The sequence below is a fragment of the Brachyistius frenatus genome, unplaced genomic scaffold (assembly GCF_029030835.1).
Source record: "Brachyistius frenatus isolate BFR_SWC_R1_liver_20210118 unplaced genomic scaffold, ASM2903083v1 Contig_62, whole genome shotgun sequence".
In the NCBI taxonomy this organism is placed as follows: domain Eukaryota; kingdom Metazoa; phylum Chordata; class Actinopteri; family Embiotocidae; genus Brachyistius; species Brachyistius frenatus.
In genome coordinates this window covers 1952216-1972138 of record NW_027210661.1, presented here as the reverse complement: position 1 = coordinate 1972138, position 19923 = coordinate 1952216, and the positions used below count along the sequence as shown (strand labels likewise).

The 19923-nt window shown below is 41.5% G+C and overlaps 2 protein-coding genes across 3 annotated transcripts in view; both read right to left on the bottom strand.

Annotated features, from left to right (window-relative positions):
- Positions 1-4292, bottom strand: gpr184 (G protein-coupled receptor 184). 2 transcript variants are annotated; one of them, XM_069706412.1, is made up of 3 exons: positions 3989-4292; positions 863-1627; positions 574-701 (listed from the first exon to the last, which is right to left on the bottom strand). In XM_069706412.1, the coding sequence occupies exons 2-3, from the start codon at positions 1583-1585 to the stop codon at positions 657-659; spliced, it is 768 nt and encodes a 255-aa protein (XP_069562513.1). In that variant the 5' UTR covers positions 1586-1627; positions 3989-4292; the 3' UTR covers positions 574-656. The 2 variants fall into 2 exon arrangements, with proteins under 2 accessions (XP_069562511.1, XP_069562513.1); XM_069706410.1 differs by having other exon boundaries at positions 1-1627.
- Positions 4293-8234: 3942 nt separating this feature from the next.
- Positions 8235-19923, bottom strand: part of prkd2 (protein kinase D2) — a 31822-nt gene continuing 20133 nt past the window's right edge. Inside the window, exons 2-19 of the mRNA XM_069706420.1 lie at positions 18652-18790; positions 18145-18276; positions 17787-17986; positions 16480-16663; positions 16294-16365; positions 16082-16099; positions 15762-15921; positions 15516-15627; positions 14817-14894; positions 14422-14725; positions 14229-14281; positions 14065-14137; positions 13296-13402; positions 12066-12227; positions 11689-11787; positions 11248-11515; positions 10719-10804; positions 8235-10107 (exon numbers count right to left, since the gene is read on the bottom strand). Coding sequence (XP_069562521.1) covers positions 9883-10107; positions 10719-10804; positions 11248-11515; positions 11689-11787; positions 12066-12227; positions 13296-13402; positions 14065-14137; positions 14229-14281; positions 14422-14725; positions 14817-14894; positions 15516-15627; positions 15762-15921; positions 16082-16099; positions 16294-16365; positions 16480-16663; positions 17787-17986; positions 18145-18276; positions 18652-18790 — 2472 coding nt within the window. The 3' untranslated portion in view covers positions 8235-9882. The remainder of the gene's footprint in view (positions 10108-10718; positions 10805-11247; positions 11516-11688; positions 11788-12065; positions 12228-13295; positions 13403-14064; positions 14138-14228; positions 14282-14421; positions 14726-14816; positions 14895-15515; positions 15628-15761; positions 15922-16081; positions 16100-16293; positions 16366-16479; positions 16664-17786; positions 17987-18144; positions 18277-18651; positions 18791-19923) is intronic.

Here is a 19923-nt window from a genome sequence, read left to right as displayed (position 1 = left end):
TTGTTTAAACCACAGGTTTATTTGGTTTTCCATTATGTTTCACTGACATTGAGATAGTGACGAAACACAGGCATGCCAATAAAGACTTTCTATGAAATGCTTTGGACTTGATTGATTTTTAGCTGCAGCAGACACAATCATACTGTTATTTTGAAAGGAAAACCCTCAGGCTCTTCAACTCCAGCAGCGTCCAAAAACAACCAGAAGTGGCTCCCACTGAAGAACTCTCAGGAGAGCAAAACCTGGGACTACAATCTAATTACCCAGCTCTGAGATGCATACATTATTCAACACTCTCCAGTGCACTGCGCAGGATATGAGGGTAAAAAAAATAAATAAATAAAAAAGATAAATGCAACATCAGACTGTCCATACATGAAGGGTATTGGATGTAAAGAATAATCCAGCTACTTCCTGGCTAACACTGGAGACGAAGACTTGAGTTTAAAAAGCTACTGTGTTATGCATAATAATATGTGCACATATACACACGTGCATACAAATAGTACAAATATCCACTTATTTATTACATACAGCTTATTTTTCATATCAAATTACTATTTGACTTTATTCTGTTGGTTGCAGTTAGAACACAGTCCTCTGTCTTTGTCTGCCGTTGCTTTCTGCAGCACAGTATCCCCTTCTCCTGCCCACGATTACAGACCAGCACATACAGCACAGGGTCCACCACACAGTTCAGACTGGAGAGTGCCAGTGTACATGAGAAAGGGAAGTGCATAAGTTGTTCAAACTGGCAATAGCTTCCTTGAGCAGACGTGTCAGCGCTGTTATAGAAGACCAGTGAGCGTGTGAGCAAGAGAATGTGATATGGAGCGAAGCAAACTGAGAAGATTCCAATCACCCCAAAGGAGAGCAGACGGACCTTCCTTTTAGCCTGGGCACTCAGGCCGGGACTTTGGCCCACAGTGGCCAGCACCCTCCAGTAGCTCACTGCCAACACCAGCAGGGGTAGCAGGAAGCCGATGCCCACTCTGAGCAGGTTGTACAGGGCAACAGGCGCCGACATGGGGTAAGTCTCATAACAACGGTCATTTTTGTTCTCGTCATCATGGGCGTCTGTTTGTTGGTCAAAGATTAGCACCAAGACGTGCATCACTGTCACTACAATACAAACAATGGCGCATTGGACCCAGGCGAAGCGAGATGTACGGTGGGTCTTGAAGTGAAGTGGGTAACTGACCACCAGGCAGCGGTCCACAGAGATACAGCAGAGCAGGTAGATGCTGATGTACATGTTAGAGTAGTAGAAGAAGCCAGCCACACTGCAGGATGTGACACCCAGCTTCCAGTTGTGGTCATTCAGGTAATAATTGATCCAAAGAGGCATTGTGAAGATGAAAAGCAGGTCGGAGATGGATAGGCTGAGCAGAAAGATTCCCAGAACATTCTGCCGCTTCACTTGCTGATAAATGGGGCCGAGCGTCAGCACATTGAAGATCAAACCGAAGACAAAAGCCAGGATGTAAACAGACATCAGGAAGTCACTGATGCTACTTTTTCCGATCAAAACACAAGTTGAGCTTGAGTTTGTGGTTGTCACAGGTGGTGTTACGGTCACTTTCATAGTGATTTTGTTTTGCTGTCTCTTTCCTGTTTAGAAATTCACCTGCAAGAGCGAAAAGAAAAAGAAAAAGTTTTACAGCAACACATTTCTGTTTGTGGGACACAGGTGACATGAGCCAAATTCTACTATACCTTAAAATACATAAGCCAGTTTGGGCATTTTATATTCCCCATCATATTTCGTGGCTCAATGAGCCCATGATAGAAAATCGTTTTTTTTTTTTTATGTTTTCAAATGGGAGGTAGTTTGGCTCAACAGTATATGGTGTTTGGGCAGAGTTGAAGTATCCCCCTCTGGAGAAGAGACAGGTTTAGTCATGCTTGCTCACGATGACAGGTGACACCCACGGTTCTATTAGAAACTCAGATTGCCAAAATGTCCTCTTTACTGCCTCAACTGCTTCATATGGAGAAAACATGTCGTGCATTTCTTTTTTCATAACTATTCTGGAGTTATAGAAACTGAGAGCATTTAGGAACTAATGTCTTCCATCGGATGAATATGATGTAGAAACCTCTGCTTTCAAACCCCTGAGTCGAATACATTATTTTTGTTAATGCCACTTTTCGATGCACTTATTAGCCCGCATGGTCTAATTCTAAATGTCAGACAGGGAAATCACAGACTGAGCTGGCAAAGGGAGGATTTGCATTTTACAGTACTCACTGCTTAATACAACTTAAGTCCAATTTAACAGCACTATAAGAATTTCTGATTGTGTGGGGGCAGAAAAATCCTTACAGAAACAGACTGTCAGTTTAATATAATGTCTAGCTTTAATTTAATGTAACAGCCACCAGCAGAACTACCACACAAGACGTATGTAGATGCTTCCTGTGGTTTGAAGAATGATAATCAGTCAGCTCCCTCACTGATTTACTCTGCAGATGAATCATCAGACCTGGTCAATGACAGAGCTTTGGCTGTGATTCCTGCTTGTTCGGCAGATACATCACATACATTTGTCTGTTTTGCATCTTGTTGGTTTTTTTTAGCTGACACAGAAAGGCCAAAAAGAACCCTCACAGTTAAGTGTCACCAATCTATTGCAGATCCTGTGAATCATTATGTAAAAACAGAAGATTTTTTTAAAAACTCCTTTTTTAATGGAGATTTTATTTAATCAATTTCCCATCTCTTTGAGATTTCAGCATTAGGAAATTAAACTTTTGTTCTGTATCTCTGTGGCAATTGTTGATAACGGTTTCCACTTTGTGTTTTGTTCTCTCTCTCAGGCTTGGCCCTGGTGTGTTTATAGGCTCAGGAAGCAGCTAATGCCATTAACGTCTGGAAAACTCAATAATGATGAAGCCATTTAGAGTCAGACCATCTTTAGCGAGTGATAATGTGTGCCTGTTACATGTGGGAGTGTGTGTGCGTGTAGGTGTGTTTGAAATGGGTTTGATTTTAAAAAAAGCATTTCAAACATAACATTTCAAAAGAAAATGTGAGCGGGGAAAGAACAGTTACTGTAATATGGGGAAGTTTTGCTTGTAAATCTGGTACCTTTCTTAAAATTATTCAGAGGCTGTTTAGTCATCAGTCTGGATACTATGACTAACAACAAATTGGTTTTCCCCTCTTACTAATAAATGGGCCTATCTGTATCGGTTAATGTGTTGTACACACATGCTTTTTACAATAAATATGGGTTCTTTCCTTTTTCCTCTGGTCTACAGCTTTTTGTCTTTTAAAATATAGTCCACGTGTTAAGTGTCTTCTTCTATCGCACAACCCTTTCACAGGCCGAGTTTACAGAGCTGCTCCAAGTTTCAGTCCGCCCATTCGTCCATCTGAGCCAACTATGTGTTTGTTAATATTATAAGATGAACTAAGCCTGGTTGTTATTATAAAGCCTTGTCAGTGAGCATTTAAAAGAGCAAAACTTCAGCCTTTTCTATCAAGAAGTGCAATGTGCTGCATGGCAAATCTCCTTTTCCAAGCAAAACTAAAATATGTTTTATAGCTTGCCTCCCAAATACCAAAGCAGTGTTTCAAAAGAGTCATAGTCCAGCTGTACATTCCTCTGAATTTCCACAATTTCTTCTTGTCAGACAATTTCCTACTGCACTTGCCAGCGTACTGTGATGGCTACCGCTGGGAGAACAGCAGAAAATCTTCAACCCAGCAGAGAATCAACATCTGTATTCTAATTATTTTTGCAATGCTGACTCACACAGCCTCAAGCATGCTGTCTTTCCCCTGACAACCGTCCACTGGGGACAAGATGAGAAATGAAGTGAGGTTTGACAAATAAACACCTTTAACTCTGCCTGGCAAACATTAAAACACAATACCCCACAAACCTTTTTAGCTGGTACTCTTTTGGGGTGGTTTTTTTTTTGGGGGGGGTATAAATTCCAGACATCATACATCCAAAAGTTTAATTAATAGTGGCCTCACCAATGGTTTTCGATGTGTGTCTTGCTTGTAAGAGAAATCTTTCCAGTGGTTGAAGACTTTCCGGCACATTCCAAAGCTGCTTCAGATTTGACAGAGTTCAGTCCACAAAGGTCAAAGGATGAGTTTCAGAAGAGACTCTTCAGAGCTGCTCTCATGCTGCCAGCCCACTACAGTCCCACAAGGTCCTCTCAAGTGATCGCTGTGCCAGAAAATGATCTGCAAAAACAATAACTACAGACAGCAAAGGGTTTTTTATCTCTAAGCACTGTCTGATTATTTTTCTTCTGGGTGAGATCACTTCCCATTGACAGCCACGGCTGAAATGTCAGCCAGAACTGTGTAGAGGAGATGAGACGAAGTACAAAAAGGGGAAGACTCGTGCAGGAGGAGGGAGGTATGGTTTTGCACACGTGCATGCAGGAAGTACGCGGGTGGGGATGAACACCAGACAGTTGTGGAACAGATGTGATGCACATGTCAATGCTCCTGTGCAGTAGAAAAGCGAAACTATGGGCAGACAGCATGTCACAGACCTCAACCTCGACTTCCTTCTTTACTTTATGGTGATACAAGTCTCTTCTTGCTGTACGGTTAGAGTAAATGTAAATCATAGTGGAGCAACATTCCCTTCTTTCACTTCATCGTCTTTCTCCCTCAGTCTGAATTCCATTTCCAGGTATTAAGGCTGATCACCTTCAGTACGACTAAAAAAAAACCAGTGATTCAATTGTTTCACTGGAAAACACGAACATGGTCGAGAAGTGAGCTGAGAACAATTTACAGATTGGTACCAGGCGTGAGGAAACTTGTGGTTATCAGATACATTATTTTACTCAGAAAGCCCCTGTGTCAGTGCGGTATTCAAGGCTCTCTTTATGTTTATGAAAAGAATCTGTGACGCAAGCCACCAGGTACTGAGGACACACCAACGGCAGCTGTAACTGCTGTGTATTTTCCAGTGAGCAAAAAAAAACCTGCCTGAGGTCAGCTACGGAAAAATCTGTGAAAAAAAAAAAGAGGATGATCAGAAATAGGAAATGCCTGATGATGTATCGAAGAGGGGCTTTCTATATTCCTAGTATTTACAAAAGAAGTTAAACTGCCCTTCATTTCTTCTTTCCACTGAAATTCTAAGTTGTTACTTCCCTCTTCCATTTGGTCTTGTTTTCAGCATTGCACCACTGCTTAATTTAGGAACTAATTTTTGCACTTGAGTATTTTCTCTTGACTAAATAATGACAACAGAAGCCTATAACTACATGAAGCATGATGATTCAGATTGATGCATACACTGAACAGTGCTCACCTTTTACTATTTAGAGTAAGGTCTTTGCTGCATGTCTCTCACGATCATGTTTCTTCTTTAGTTATTCTATCTATTATGTTCTATACCGGGCTTAAGTTCATTTTTTAAAAATTATATTGACTACTAACAATCTTATATTTCCATAAAAACATTGTGTTATTGGCAGTTTCTTTTTATACTTGGCGATTACATACTTCCCCAAAAAATTTTGTTTAAAGGTATGACAGCAAACCAACTTCAATTTTGTCAAAACTACAGCCTGACTGCTGCTGGTCAGTTATGCTCTGTGGTTTCAAACCCTGAGAAGTTAAAGTTACATCACTTCTTTTTTTAAACAGAACGCCTGAACATCGCAGCTGATACTTTGAGCGTACGACTCTTAGAAATACATTTTGAAATGGCTAAAATTTCAAGAATTGTTGTGAAATGGTGCAAGGTTTGTTACCTTTGTCAACTCCTCCTTTTTCATTTCTAAATATTACTGTGACATGTAGAAAATAAATTGTTGGGCATGTTTTTGAAAAGAGAACAAGACATGATGCTGTGCATTTTGTTGCCTTTCAGTTCCTACAAACAGCCTTCTCACAAGGCTGTGCTTGTTGTAGAAGTAACCGCATCAACTTTCATTTTCAGTCAAAACACCTCGTTCCTCCTTTGTTACATGAAGCCTGTCCTCACCACTGAAACAGCAACAATGGCTGGTTTACATTGTTCTGACAAGTGATCATCTTGCAGTGCCCTGTTGTCCAAGTTGCAACGGGGCGCTAATTGGAATAGTAATCACTGAACTTTTGCCATTTTAAAATTCAGTGAATGTGTTACATTACATTACATTTAATTTCATTTAGCTGACGCTTTTATCCAAAGTGACTTACAATAAGTGCATTTCAACCATGAGGGTACAAAACCCAGAACAACAGGAATCAAGAAAATACAATTTCTTCAAGAAAGCCAAACTACAAAGTGCTATCAGTAAGTGCTATTTTAAGTGCTACTAAAGTTCTACTGTTCAAGGTAAAGTCTGTTCTCCTCCTTATCACTTTGCTCTCACACCTGATTTGTCCATTGCTAACTGGTTTCATCAGTATATGCACAGCATTTTACAAGCCATTTATCAATTGAGGAAATTATTTTTGGCTCAAAAGACAAATAATAAAATTAAATTGTGAATTAACGCAAGAGTTTATTGTGATATTTAATACTAATTCATGTAGCAAGCCATTCTAGGAATACAACACTATGTACTATCCACATGTTCATTTTGTAATGAAATACGGTGGTCATTTTACACTTCCTCATTTATTTGCATTGGCAGACTTGTATAATGTCAAGAGAGTTCTGGTGTGCCTTCCGGTTTTGCGTTTGTCTGGCAACCGCTACTGCTCTGCAATTTTCTGTCATTTTGTAAATTGTTTTACACAGCTGAGCTAGTCCCTTTCAGAGCGCATATGACTCGGCAGCTGTTTGGCCTTTTAAATGTACTTGATGGCCAAACCGAAGGTCACTGGTTCTGCAGTCACAATAGCTCGCGAGTAAAGTGCAATCAGAATTTGTGATCATGTTACAAAGACTAAACATTTACAGAGCTAACAAGGCTTTTGCTTTGCGTTTACCGACAGTGTTTCACTTGATGGTAATATCAGGAAGCACCATTACCGAGCCGACAAAACTCTGGGAAAAGATTATGTACTTTAGTCTGCATTCCAAATTTGGGAGGTTCTCAGTTTTTCTTGGCAATGTGTAATCAAGTCATCTAAACACAACATATATTGACCAAAATGCTGCACAACATCAAACAGAATTAAAACAAAGCCGTTGACAAACTCAGATTAATTCTGCTTTCCTGTAATTTTTCCTGCAATAAAACATCGATACGTATCAAAGGTGACATATGGACATACTGGCCCCACAGATAGCTCGAGGCATGCTCTTTGTGCTGTCCCTATAAGCTATGTGACAAGGACTCTGGAGTACACAGCCAATTGAATTTTGATGAAAATACCACGTTTTCCCTCACAGACTTTACTAACAATTCAATTGTGTACTAAGATGCAGCTGAAACAACCTGCAGCAAATGTATTGTTTACATCAGTTTAAAACCGATCTACTTAATAAACCTTCTTTACCTTTACATATAAGAAAAATGATGATATCCACGGTGAACATTCTACCCAAAATCTGAAGTCAATACGAGTCACTGCGGCGGCTAAAAGCGTGGGTATATTTTCTTTTAAAAAGCATCTCGAGGTCATCAATCAGACCAGACGAGACAAAACACTGCTTCCATTTGTCATGTCAACATCCTCTTCTAAATCAAATCAAATCAAATTAGCGTTGCTTTTCACAGAATTAGATGAAGCTTAATAGAAACTTCAGCTGCAGACACAAGTCTCTTCTGGGGTTTGTCTCTTTCTTTTTTTGTTTACTAGGTGGAGGGTCTCCACTGCCACTCGCCAATGCAAAGAAATTGAGCGGACAAGATGAGCACGAACCTGCCACGACATGAAAGAGATAAAAGGTGACAGAAAGTGACATTGTATCGTTTGGCATTGTTTACCGATCATGATGTGTATACAGTAGGTAGGAGGAACAAGGCGACCCTTTCACCCGAGTATCTGACTGAAGTGCATTAATCTCAATGAAAACAATTCACCCTCTTCGCCTCTGTAGACACAAGGTCCTCTTGAGTGCCACTCAGTTTGTGAGGTGTGATATTTTTTTTATTATTATAGAAATTGTCTTTGTCTTCTGGCAGCAGTCACTTATTTCTGGGTATGAGGTTATGGCAAAACGTAAAATCCATCATTTCATCTTTAAAGTACATGTTGAACGTGTCCATATGAGAGCTCTAGTATTAGCCCATTTCAGCAGAAATTACAATCGGCTCATCTGAAATACTTTGCTTATCTACACAGCGGGGGAAATAACAGTCTGTCACACTCAGAGTAGAAAAGTCATTTATTGCTGCAGCACAAGTGGCCCTTATTATTTTGTGTTATCCAAAGCATGCCTCTCACTAGAGAGAACCTGAGTGACAGTAATGGTCCTTGCTTCTTCAATATATTGTTGACAAAAAGATGATTGTCTGCACATGTTAGACAAGCATTTTAGTAGTGAATTATAGCTGCCCAATTTTGTGTGCGCGTTTTCTCCCCCCCCCCAAAAAAGCCGAAAATGACTGCATGACAGCCGCGTACGGATGAATGATGCGATAAATAAAACTTCCGAGACAAAATGAATACCGTCTGAGGTTTTGTATTATCTTGTTGTAAAGGCCAGGATCATCCTTCAGCACGTTGTACACAGTCTACACATTATTTGACAACTACATAAACTTCAGGTTACACAACTGTATAGCAGACATTCATAACTACAGTATGTTCAAATGATATATCGCGAGAATTCTACTTCACAGAAACATGCAACATATTGACATGAAAGGTAGTCAGTAATTAAACTACACAAACATCAAATCTAGTTTAGTAACCCAAGCTGTCCATCCATGCACGTAGACCATCGGGAGAAATCTGCTTTGGCTAAAAGATGTGTCCACGTATCTGCTCGATCATAAACAGCATATTAATCTTGAATACAGTCAGCTGTGAAAACACGGCATTCAATATTTCACTGAACTTCAAGACTTCAGATATGGACGCGAGTGTGTGACTTCGCACAATACAGGCCATTTTCAGCACTCGGTTACAGCTACTGGGGCTTATTTTGTATAAACTGCAGTAAGAAATGTCTCCCATGACTGAAAGTTGTCCGGTGGTTGCAGGTAATAAGCAGCTACAGTGCTGTAGGTCATTTAAACCCACAATCATCTCTAATTACATATATTTATCTAAGAGTCTACTGTGGCTCAAAACTAGAGGTAATTACTGGAGGATTTGCAATCACCGGATCAATATTTCCAGGTTTCACAACAAGACATGCATTTATGGGAATGCCTTTGTGAATACAGATGGGTTTGCCTCCGTGCATTCACTTTAGTAATTACCAGCAGAGAGAAAGCCTTTTGCCACTTTAACGAGCGCCATCACTGAAAAGCGACTGAACCGGCCTTTTAATGAAGAGATAGGAGGGACTGTGATTCCAGTCAGCCCACCAAAAAAAAAAACAACAACCCTACTTCTCTTTTAATATGATGCCGTTTCATTTGAACTACCTTAAAAACACACCTACAACCTCTTATCTTCGGCCTTTCCTGCTTCACTTTGAAGCCCATTGTCTTTAGAGAGCAAAAGAACATGCTGCTGCTCACTCCCAAGACAAATCCTGGTTTAAAAGTGTGCATCTGTGAAGACTTGTCAGGTCAGCTGAGCAGAGAATGTGAAATAGAGTCACGAGATGTTCAGAAGAATTCAAACTTTTCAAAAGATGAAATTGGACCGATAACAGCAGACTAGCATGACGTTTTGAAGACCTCGGGATCAGAGCAGGTGGATTTATTGCCGTGGAAATCCTAAACAGCTGGACACTATGCTTATTAGAACCATGCGGTTCTTTATGTCTTTCCATCCCGTACTCCTTCTACCTGCTTCTTTTGCCCTGCCTCAAAAAGCTCGAGTCCTCCATCTCTCTGCAGTCAGAGGATGCTCACCCTCTCGGTGAGCCCTTGCACATCTGCGTCCTCTCCACCTTCCTCATCGTCGGAGGCCAGTGCGGGAGGAGGAGGCACCAGGTGAGCCGGGTATGGCAGAGTGTGTTCACGGGCAAACATTTGCCAGCGGCTGTCATCACTCTCGTGGGTGATGTAACGCTCGCCAAGTTTAGTCTCCAGCTCCCGCAGATCCATCCATGCCTGATAGTCCTGAGAAATGAGAAACGGGAATAAACACAGGGATGAAATTTCAGTTTTAGGAGCCTTGAAATGAATAAAAGAGGCTTTTATGCATTTATAGTGCAGCACAGAGTAATCACTTCAGGACGTGTGTGTGTGTGTGTGTGTGTGTGTGTGTGTGTGTGTGTGTGTGTGTGTGTGTGTGTGTGTGTGTGTGTGTGTGTGTGTGTGTGTGTGTGTGTGTGAGACCTTCAAATTTTAAAGAGACTTTCATTCTAATTAGAACTGAAGAGACACTAAAGAATAATTAATACGTGCACTGGCTGAAATGAAAAGACTGGTCTGTTTTTCCACCACTGAACATTTTTGTTTTGAAGGATACCTTTAAGAACAGTGCAGTCAAAGAAAACGTCATTTTTACAGTTACTTCGTACACAAATTTTATAGACTTGATTTTAAGATCTAGTGGTAGTGCTTTGCCATTAAAGTTATTTGCAGGTCATAACCTCTGGGAAAGGTTTGGCATCTTGTACAAGGCTGGGAATAATAGTTGTAGTGGATGCGAGTCCAACCATCTTCCCTTTTCATAAATGAGCATGAACCGTGTTTGTGCGTGCTTAAGAGTTGTTTCTTAATGCTACCTGCAGGTACTTGTGGCTGAGACTTTTGTCCACGCTGTAGCGTTTCCTCATCTTAACTTGCAGCAGATTGTTGATCAAATCGATTGCTGGAAACACAAAAGAGTACACATTCTTTATAAGCAGAAACAGACGAGCTACCATGAAAGAGAACGAGGTCGTCACAGGTGTCATCTCTTAATCTGCACACTTCTATATCTGCATGTAGTCGTGTTAGAATCGGGAAAAATGAACAGACTGAGGCCCTATTATGAATTTGTATTGTAAAATGTATTTTTTGATTTTGCTTATTCCGCTTTGATATTTCATGTCCTTCCTCACACACAGTGTTGACCTCCCTGAATCTAATGTGTCTTCGTGTTTTCATGTACGATCAATACGGAGGTATTATTTTGCATTGCACAAGAGATGTTTCTGTGATTTAACCTACGATCAGTATTCAGAAGAAAACTGAAGATGTCTTGCTAAACTGATGCGACACAGCTTTAGTTTTGGCAAAACCCTCCTCTGGTGTTTCCTACTCTGAGTTTACCATCACTGGAGATCTGTTTCCAGGGGTTGGGAGGGTACATGAAGGCTGCATTGTGGATCTGGTCATTGATATCTTCATCCTCATTGAACGGGAATGTCCCACTGAGGCTGACATACATGATGACGCCGACGGACCACATGTCCAGTGAGCGGTTGTAGCCCTGGTTCAGCAGAACCTCCGGGGCCAGATAGGCAGGGGTCCCGACCACCGAGCGTCGGAAAGACTTCTCGCCGATGATACGGGCAAAGCCAAAGTCACACAACTTCACCTGAGAGAAGGAAACGGTCAGGAGCAGTGGGGGCAGCGAGTCAGGTGAAATTGATGAAATGACTAAGAGAACATTTGAGAACATTAAATAGAGCTCTGATGTGCTCAATTCAGATTATGAAAACCATAACTGCTGCGAATAAAAAAATGGGTTGTGCGTGTTTGTGTTTGTACCTGTGGGAAAGGATCAGCGGAAGCAAGCAGCACGTTCTCAGGTTTCAGGTCACAGTGAACGATGTTTTTGAAATGCAGATGTCTAAGAGCCGCCAGTATCTGTACCCACATCAATGCCACAACAGGCACCCAGACAGGCCATAACCACAAAAACAGGATTTGAATTAGTCACAGGAAACTACAATGCCTCATTAAAATGCAGTATTTGACGCGGCAAACGAGTACCATGACGATCAGATACACAGACCACAATAAACACGCAGGAAAACACTGCAGCATCAAGACGTCATTGGCCTGTAATGAATACCTAGTCTTGCACATTATAACGTACATCTGAAAACGCAACAAATCCCTCCTGCGCCGGAGCACATGCGTACCTGCGTGATGAGGAACTTGGTGAGCCTCTCGGGCAGTCTGCCTTTCTCACTGGAGAGGATCATCTCTAGCATGTCACCGTGCAGCTTCTCCATCACCACAAACACTTTCTCTGGGGTTTCGAACATGCACTCCAGGTTCACAATGCCCAGGTGACGTAAACTCTGAGGAGGTATTAGAGAGAAGGAAGAAGTTGGAGGATGAATTTTGTTTTTGGTAGGTTTAAAAAAAAAAAAAAAAAAAAAAGAAAGTTGTGGTTAATTGAGATGGCAAGCAGTAGCGGAAGGAAGTATGAACAGAAACAGGGTGAGAATTGAAAATGCGGATGACACGGCGTGAGAAACAGGAACAGCATACCTGAGTATGCGATGAATAGGAGAGAAAGAGAGAGAAACCGTGGCATTAAACCACAGAAAATGGAAAGTGAAGCACAGCAGGGAGAACAAAAGATTGATTTGTACACGCTGACTGAATGAAGAGCAGAAGTGAAGGGGAAGGTCAGGTCTTTTAGTGACAAGAGTCATAAACACGTGTAGACAGTGAATGGAAGGATTACAGCGCCTCTGTCTCCATCTGCTGGTGAATAATGTGCTGTACATTTAAGGATGAACTTGCACTAAAGAAACTCTAAAGTTTAAGAAGGAACATTTTTGAATGTATTCTAAAATGTGATGTTTCTATATTGTAACAGAAAGAATCAGGATACATGATAAACCAATACAGAGGTAATTATTCAATCAAAGCAGCGCAGAAAGAAGAAAACAACACACCAAAAACATTTTTGGCATGAAATATTTGCCATGAAAGTAACAGTAAAAATGATGTATTAAATAGTTATAATCTGTACTCTTCAATTTCTCCCTGGAAAAAGGAACTGCAACAGTATAGAAGGCGGATAACTCTGACCTTAGCAACCCGACCTTTTGATCTTTGTAAATGGAAATGTGGCACACAGGTTATTGTTTCCCCCAACCTGTTGTCTCAGTGCCTTGATACTAATGTCCTGTGAAAACACTCAGAAGCTCAATGAGAGTGCTAAAATGACCCACAAATCTTAGATGGGTTTGGTCACACTGACACAGAACTTACAGACCTTGAAAACATCTGTTCCTAAGAAGTCAACAAAAAGGAAAATTGTTCATGTACTTCCTCACAGCAATGTCTCTTAATGTGATGTATGCCGAGATGAAGTGCAGTGAACTGTATTGTATGTAAAGTATGTGTGTGTTTACCTGCAGGATGGCCACCTCATTCCTCAGCTGGCTCTCCTGCTTGGTGGGAAATCGCAGTTTGTCGATGACTTTGACAGCGACGTCTCTCCCCGTCTTCCTGTGCTTTCCTGAAGAAATTGTCAGTAACAAATGTGAACTTGGTGTTGGTGAGGAACTTCAAAGAGTACTCCGGCGATTTAAGATTTAAGAATCTTAACACGTTGTTGGACTCATAAATGACAAATTTACAACAACAAAAAATCTAAGAGAGCTCTTCACTCATCAGATCGTAACACCTACATTATTCAGAATGATACTTTACTACCAACAGAGATTGGGGTGTGTTATAGTGGTAGCTCATGTATCCTGGAGCTCTCAGCCTCAAGCAGAGTTGAGGAGCAGGCCAAAGAGATCTAATCAAATGGTGTCTTTCTAACGCCACACCTTGAGATTTGTTTTTAAGTTTTAAACTTCTGGCCTGGCTCCCAGAAATGCCGAGTCAAGTGACATCATTGTGGAAATTGACCACAAAAGAATTTTTATGTCATTTTTTTTTAACATATGCAGAAGTTCCTACTTAAGGCCTTTAAATAAAGTGTGATGTGAAAGGTTGGTAGATCTACAGTATGGCATGTAAGCATCATATGCATCAGTGCATGCTGTAAGGCGTTTGTGATATACTGTCTTGTGTCTAGTTAGCCTTCAACTGTAAAAACTACTGTTTCCAAGACTTTAACATATTCATCTTTACAAAACTCAGCAATCTGCAGTTAAATACAGCTCTACATACCTCCATACACTACTCCAAACTGCCCTGACCCCAGCACTTCATCGGCAAAAATCTGGTACACTGTGCCAATATCCTGCAGGAGATTTCATACATTCACCATCATGCTCAATGTATGATTAACTTAAAGATTGAAGGAAACTGCTAGAATTGACAAAAGGCCATACCACATTCTCTTGGATCTGACTGTTGGACACGGATATGCTGATAGAGGCTTGTCCTGAAAAAAACAAAACGGGGACAACGTGCAGGTTATACAGTGTTATAGAGTGATTTAAATTGTGAATTGTTTAATGAGCCCAAACAATCAGTATCTCGTATGTTCTGTTTTTGATTTAACCAGCAGGTTTCTCGACTCACTGTGGGGTGTATTCCCCTGAGCTGGCGGTGCATCCTGAAAGATGACTGGCATGAGGGCCTGGCGAATGGCGCTCTCCCAAGCCTTCGCCACCTCGCGCCCGATGCCACTGTTGGGCGCCACTTGGCTGGGGGAGGGAGGCGTCTGCGGGACAGTCTGGAGGTGAACTCTCGTGTTGGGGTCCTCCCCTACGAAGTAGCACATAGTGCCTGTGATGAGCTCGAAGCAGTGAGGATTGGTGCCTTGGGGAACTAGGGTGAAGTCACCAGCGGGACGCAACTCCAGAATCTCAGAGAGAGGAATCTCCTGCAAGAGCACGGATGGATGGCTAAGCAAAAAAATGAAATAAAGTACGTGACCTGAGATTAGAGCTTGTCATTGAATAAACTAATCTTACCTTGTAGTATTTGTTGGAGGTGTTATTCTGGAAAAGGATGATGCACTTACAGTCCAGACGCCAGTAGTGCCTTTTTCTCTGTTTGGGGGTTGGAGTGGAGTGGGATGGGGAGGGACGACAAAAGTAAGACAGGAAACTGAGGGTTGTGATGATGGGGACATAGAAACTTGGATCTGGGGTAGCTCAGGGAATTCTTAGGGATGCCCAAAAGGCTGGATGAGAAGAAGGATGAGCAGGAGTTTAGGCTGCAAGATGAGAAGTTGGAAATAAGGACAGAAGAGACAAAAGTGAAGGAAGAAAAATAGTGTTAGTGCATCCAGACAGGAAAAAACAAGTAGGAAAAAGACGACAGAGGCAAACACTTGTTTTGAGGTCAAATTTAGATTTTAGACATGAGCAGAAAGAAAAGGGAGCAAATTGGCTTTTAGACTAAATTCACCACACATCTGCTGAATTCTGTTATGTTTTCAGGGAGACACACACACACACACACACACACACACACACACACACACACACACACACACAAAGAAACATAAAAGAAAAAGAAAGCAATCATGTGCATACAGGCAGAGAGCAAATAGTCATGGTGGAAGCGGCTCAAGCGAAGCTGCTGGACAGAGAAAATGATGATGACTGGAAAGTATGAAGTGTTTTAGATATGGCGGTTTAAAGGGGGGGAATTATGCATGGTTATACCAGTGTGTCCTTATTGCTGTAGTGAACCATCCATCCTTCCTTGATAGATGTACTCGATCGACGGGTGGTTTGCCTCACCGACTGCACCACCCTCATTAACGGGATATAAACACTGGAAGAAGGACAGAATTCAAGTGTTCAGCAGGTAAAATATGTTTTTATTTGTGTGTTTTTAACTGTATGGCTATAACATTCCTTATTAGACTTGTTTGTAGTTTTCTCCAAATGTTCATTTGAGTCTAATACCTTTGGTCTCCACTGGTCCCATCCTGGTTGTTGTCAGGAGAAAAGGACCCTGGGATGCTGCAGGCCTCGTCTGAGTCATCTATTGAAGACTTGTCTGAGGCGTCGTACTCACTGCTGTAGTCCATGGGCACCTCGGGGTCTGCACTGGGACTCAACATGTCTGGGGCAAAAACAAGGGCGAGAAGGGGTTAAGTGCACCTTGATTTAAGGGACTGTGTTTAATAACTACTGGCTGCTGCCATAACTACTGCTAAAACCATAATCATTGAGTATAGAGTACAGATTTATGTGCATCAGTACGGAGTAGCAGTAGTACTTACCACAGTTACTTCTGTTTTCTGAGAAGATAAAAAAAAAGATTAGTGGCAGTGAGTTTCAATATTGTTAGATAATGTGTTAAATCATTAATAGTTATTAAAGTAACATAGTTCTGACAATGGAAACAAGCAGATGAGAAATTGTATTAAATCCATGCAGCGTTAACAGAATTGTAAACACCTTAAAAAGGTGTTGGATTCATATCCTCACTCACCTCCAATGGTCTCCCCGAGGCAGTCATTAGGAACCTTGTATACACAGCGTTTATGGCAGTTGAACTTGCAGTCTGAGAGGAGTCAGATCAGTCGGATTAAGTTGCATGTAATAGGACTACATTTAATATTCTGCAGCACACTGGACATCCAGAAACCAGTGTCTCTTTCTCTCCGTCTGTGCTCACCTTTGCACTGCAGACCCTGCCTGAACAGTCCTCTGAGGAGCCTCTTGCAGTACTGGCACACCGTCGGCCGCGTGTACGAGTGAACAGCGAACGTGTGCGGCACCTTCACCTTGCTCATCAGGATCTTGTCCAGATGAACTGGTCGGCCTGTGTAAAAGCGCCGGGCGTCACTGGGTGTCCGTGGCTGACACAACGGAGAGGGGAAAAGACTTTATCACTGAAGTTAGGTGGATAAATAAAAAGTGAGAACAATATCAACTTCAATTGGCGACAAGGTGAGTAACTTCCAAAGTAATTCATTACTCAAGTGGTCATTTATACATTTTCCACCGTGAAGCCTGTAATAACTGCTGTTTTAATGAACTTGTTATTGAACAGCTGCTTATTTACACACCCAGTCATTACAGAGTTACATTATCTTTTATAAAGAGTTGTGCTTTGGTCCAAGTGAGGAACACGGGTTCAATAATGCCTCTTATTTTTTAGGTCTATTTTTGTTTGTTCTACCAACTCCTGAGGAAATATGCGTCTCTTTAGCGGCTCAAAGCTCCACTTTATTCACCAGCTAGTCACAGTCTCTCTCACTACTTTCAGCTAGTCTACCGTTTGTTGCTGAGCTGATAGTGGAAAGTTGTTTTTAGGGTTTCTTTACTGAAAATGAGAGAGAGTGAATCAAAACAGCAAAGTCTCCCGTTAGACAGTTTAATAACAACTTAAAACTCAGTATAAAAGTCCATGAAGTCTCTGTATGTTTATCACTGAGATACACATCTCACGTTGTCATCTGATACATCGTTATTGTGAAAATATCAATTACAGCTGCTTTAAGATAAAGTTTCCTCTACAATGAAATGAATTTCCTACAACTTTTGCAACAGGAAAAGAGTCAGCAATAAGTATTATTTACTGGATTAGAATAATTGTTTTTACTTTTATTTACAATGTCTACATACCACCTCTAGTGGAATGCAGTCCTGCAGGTAGTTATGGAGGTTTTGAGATATCAATCTAAAAGCTCACAACTACCTGCATATGTCTTCGATAACGTAGTCTGATTAATCAGGACAATGTTTCTGAAAAGTTGGTTTTGAAATTTTCCAATGACGTTTTTCCACTGACATCATAGTGTGTCAATTTTATATATGCTTTCAGTCTCAGAGTAAAACCTCCCGAATCAGAGTTAAAGTGTCTTTTCCCAGTTTGTGAAATGAACTTAATGTGCTCAGTTAAATGTCCACTGAAAGGCCTCCTTAACTCTTTCAGTATAAAAGTGAACATAGACTTCGTGTGAATGAATTTACCCGTACCATTTGTGTGTGCGAGCGAATGAGACTGGTGTCCTCTGCGCAGGTGGAGGTCGTCCCTACGCTGTACACCGACTCAGTGGTGGAGAGACGCAGGGACTGGCTGCTGCTCAGGGAGGTGGTGGACAGACGTCGTTTCCGAGCTCCACTACAGTTGTTGGGGATGCTGAATGCACAGCGCTTGTGGTAGTTTAGGCCACATCCTGCAGGGGGCGGCATTGATCAATGAGCCAAGGAGCAGGAGCTCAACAGAGCAGGATCATGCAGGAGATGAAGGATATTTGGTGGGTGTTTCAAAGTCGTTTCACAGAGTGGATCAGGGTATTTTCTTATTCACACTTCATCTCCGTATCTTTCTCACCGTCACACTTGAGCCCTTGTCTGACCAGTCCGAACAGCATCTCTCCGCAGTGATCACAGAAGGCCGGGGCCCGGTACGAGTGCACATTGAGCGCATGGGGTCGAATCTGGAAATCTTCAAATGTGGCTGCCGCTAAAAGAGATAACATGAACACAGTGTGTTCACAGCGGGTGTCAAGATCGTACTACTGTAACTGGGCAGAATGTAGAACTGGCAGACAGTTAAAATGGAAAGAGGATAGAAAATAGATTGTGTTTCTTTCCAGCAGAGGAGCAGTACAGTTTAAAACAATGAAAAATAGACCGGTGCAAGATACTAGCATTAATCAAATAAGCAGATAAGGACCTGTTCCAAGGGTTGTGACAATAAAAGTGATGAATAATGAATAAGAGATAGCGGAGAGGAGAGGAGCGGAGAGGAGCGGAGAGGAGAGGAGAGGAGAGGAGAGGAGAGGAGAGGAGAGGAGAGGAGAGGAGAGGAGAGGAGAGGAGAGGAGAGGAGACTCACCTGAGAGCACCACCTCCACCAGATCTCCCTCCTGAATGTCACAGGCAGCCTTGACCAGTTGCAGGATGTTATTGGTGGATGTGTCATGCTTGAACAGCAAAATCTTGTCATAAATGCCATAAAAGCCACACTCTGGGAACTAAAAAAGAAAGAAAAGAAAAAAAGAAATTGTTAGAAGGATCACTGGTGGAACATTTTTAATTAACGTTGTTATTTCTATTTGCTACAAAAGCTACAAAAGGTTAAACTGTCATTTAATGGTGTTGACAAATCAACAGTTCACTGCTCCAGTCCAAATAAAGCAGGGAATACATAATCAGAACCAACCAGCTGCAACAGCAGAAAATAGGTAAACAAACAAACAAACAAACACACACACACACACACACACACACACACACACACACACACACACACACACACACACACACACACACACACACACACACACACACACACACACACACACACACACACACACACACACACACACACACACACACACACACACACACACACACACACACACACGAATATTGTAGTGTAGAAAACTGTCACTCCAAACATAATTACTTGGATTTTAAAGTTATAAAAAAGCATTACAAGATGTGATTAGTATTACAAGAAGTCACTGAGGCATCAGAGAACAGTGAGGAAAATATTTTTTTTTAAACTTTGAAAACCATGTTCATGACTGTTTGACATATTCTTATGAAGCCATCAGACAGGAAATAATTTATATACGAGTTTGACCTGTAATTTGACCTGTAGAGACAGAGTACTGAATTACCAGCATCTTTGGTAACTGTGGCACGCAAAGACCACTCAACACCAGCCTACTTCCAAATAATGTGTTAAATGGACCGACACGCCTCATATTCAATCCTGCAGATCCTGCCAGTAGCATGTGCTTGCCTCAAAGATTAAGCCATGCAAGTCTAAGTACACACTGCAAATGGCTCGTTAAATCAGTTATGGTTCCTACGGGTTGAGTTTTTATAACTTCATTGTGAAATGTACATTTACTATACTCACAACTACACCTCAACAGTCACTGCTCCTCTGTTCTCATTTCAGCATCTGATAAGATTTTAAAACATTCAGTGCGCACCGTAAGTACGTCTATGTGTTCTCAAGCATGTGAAATTCGGTCCTTAACCAATTCGATCATGCCCTGCTACAGTATGTAAAACCCATACAGAGCCCCCCAAAGCGCCAACACACACACACACACACACACACACACACACACACACACACACACACACACAC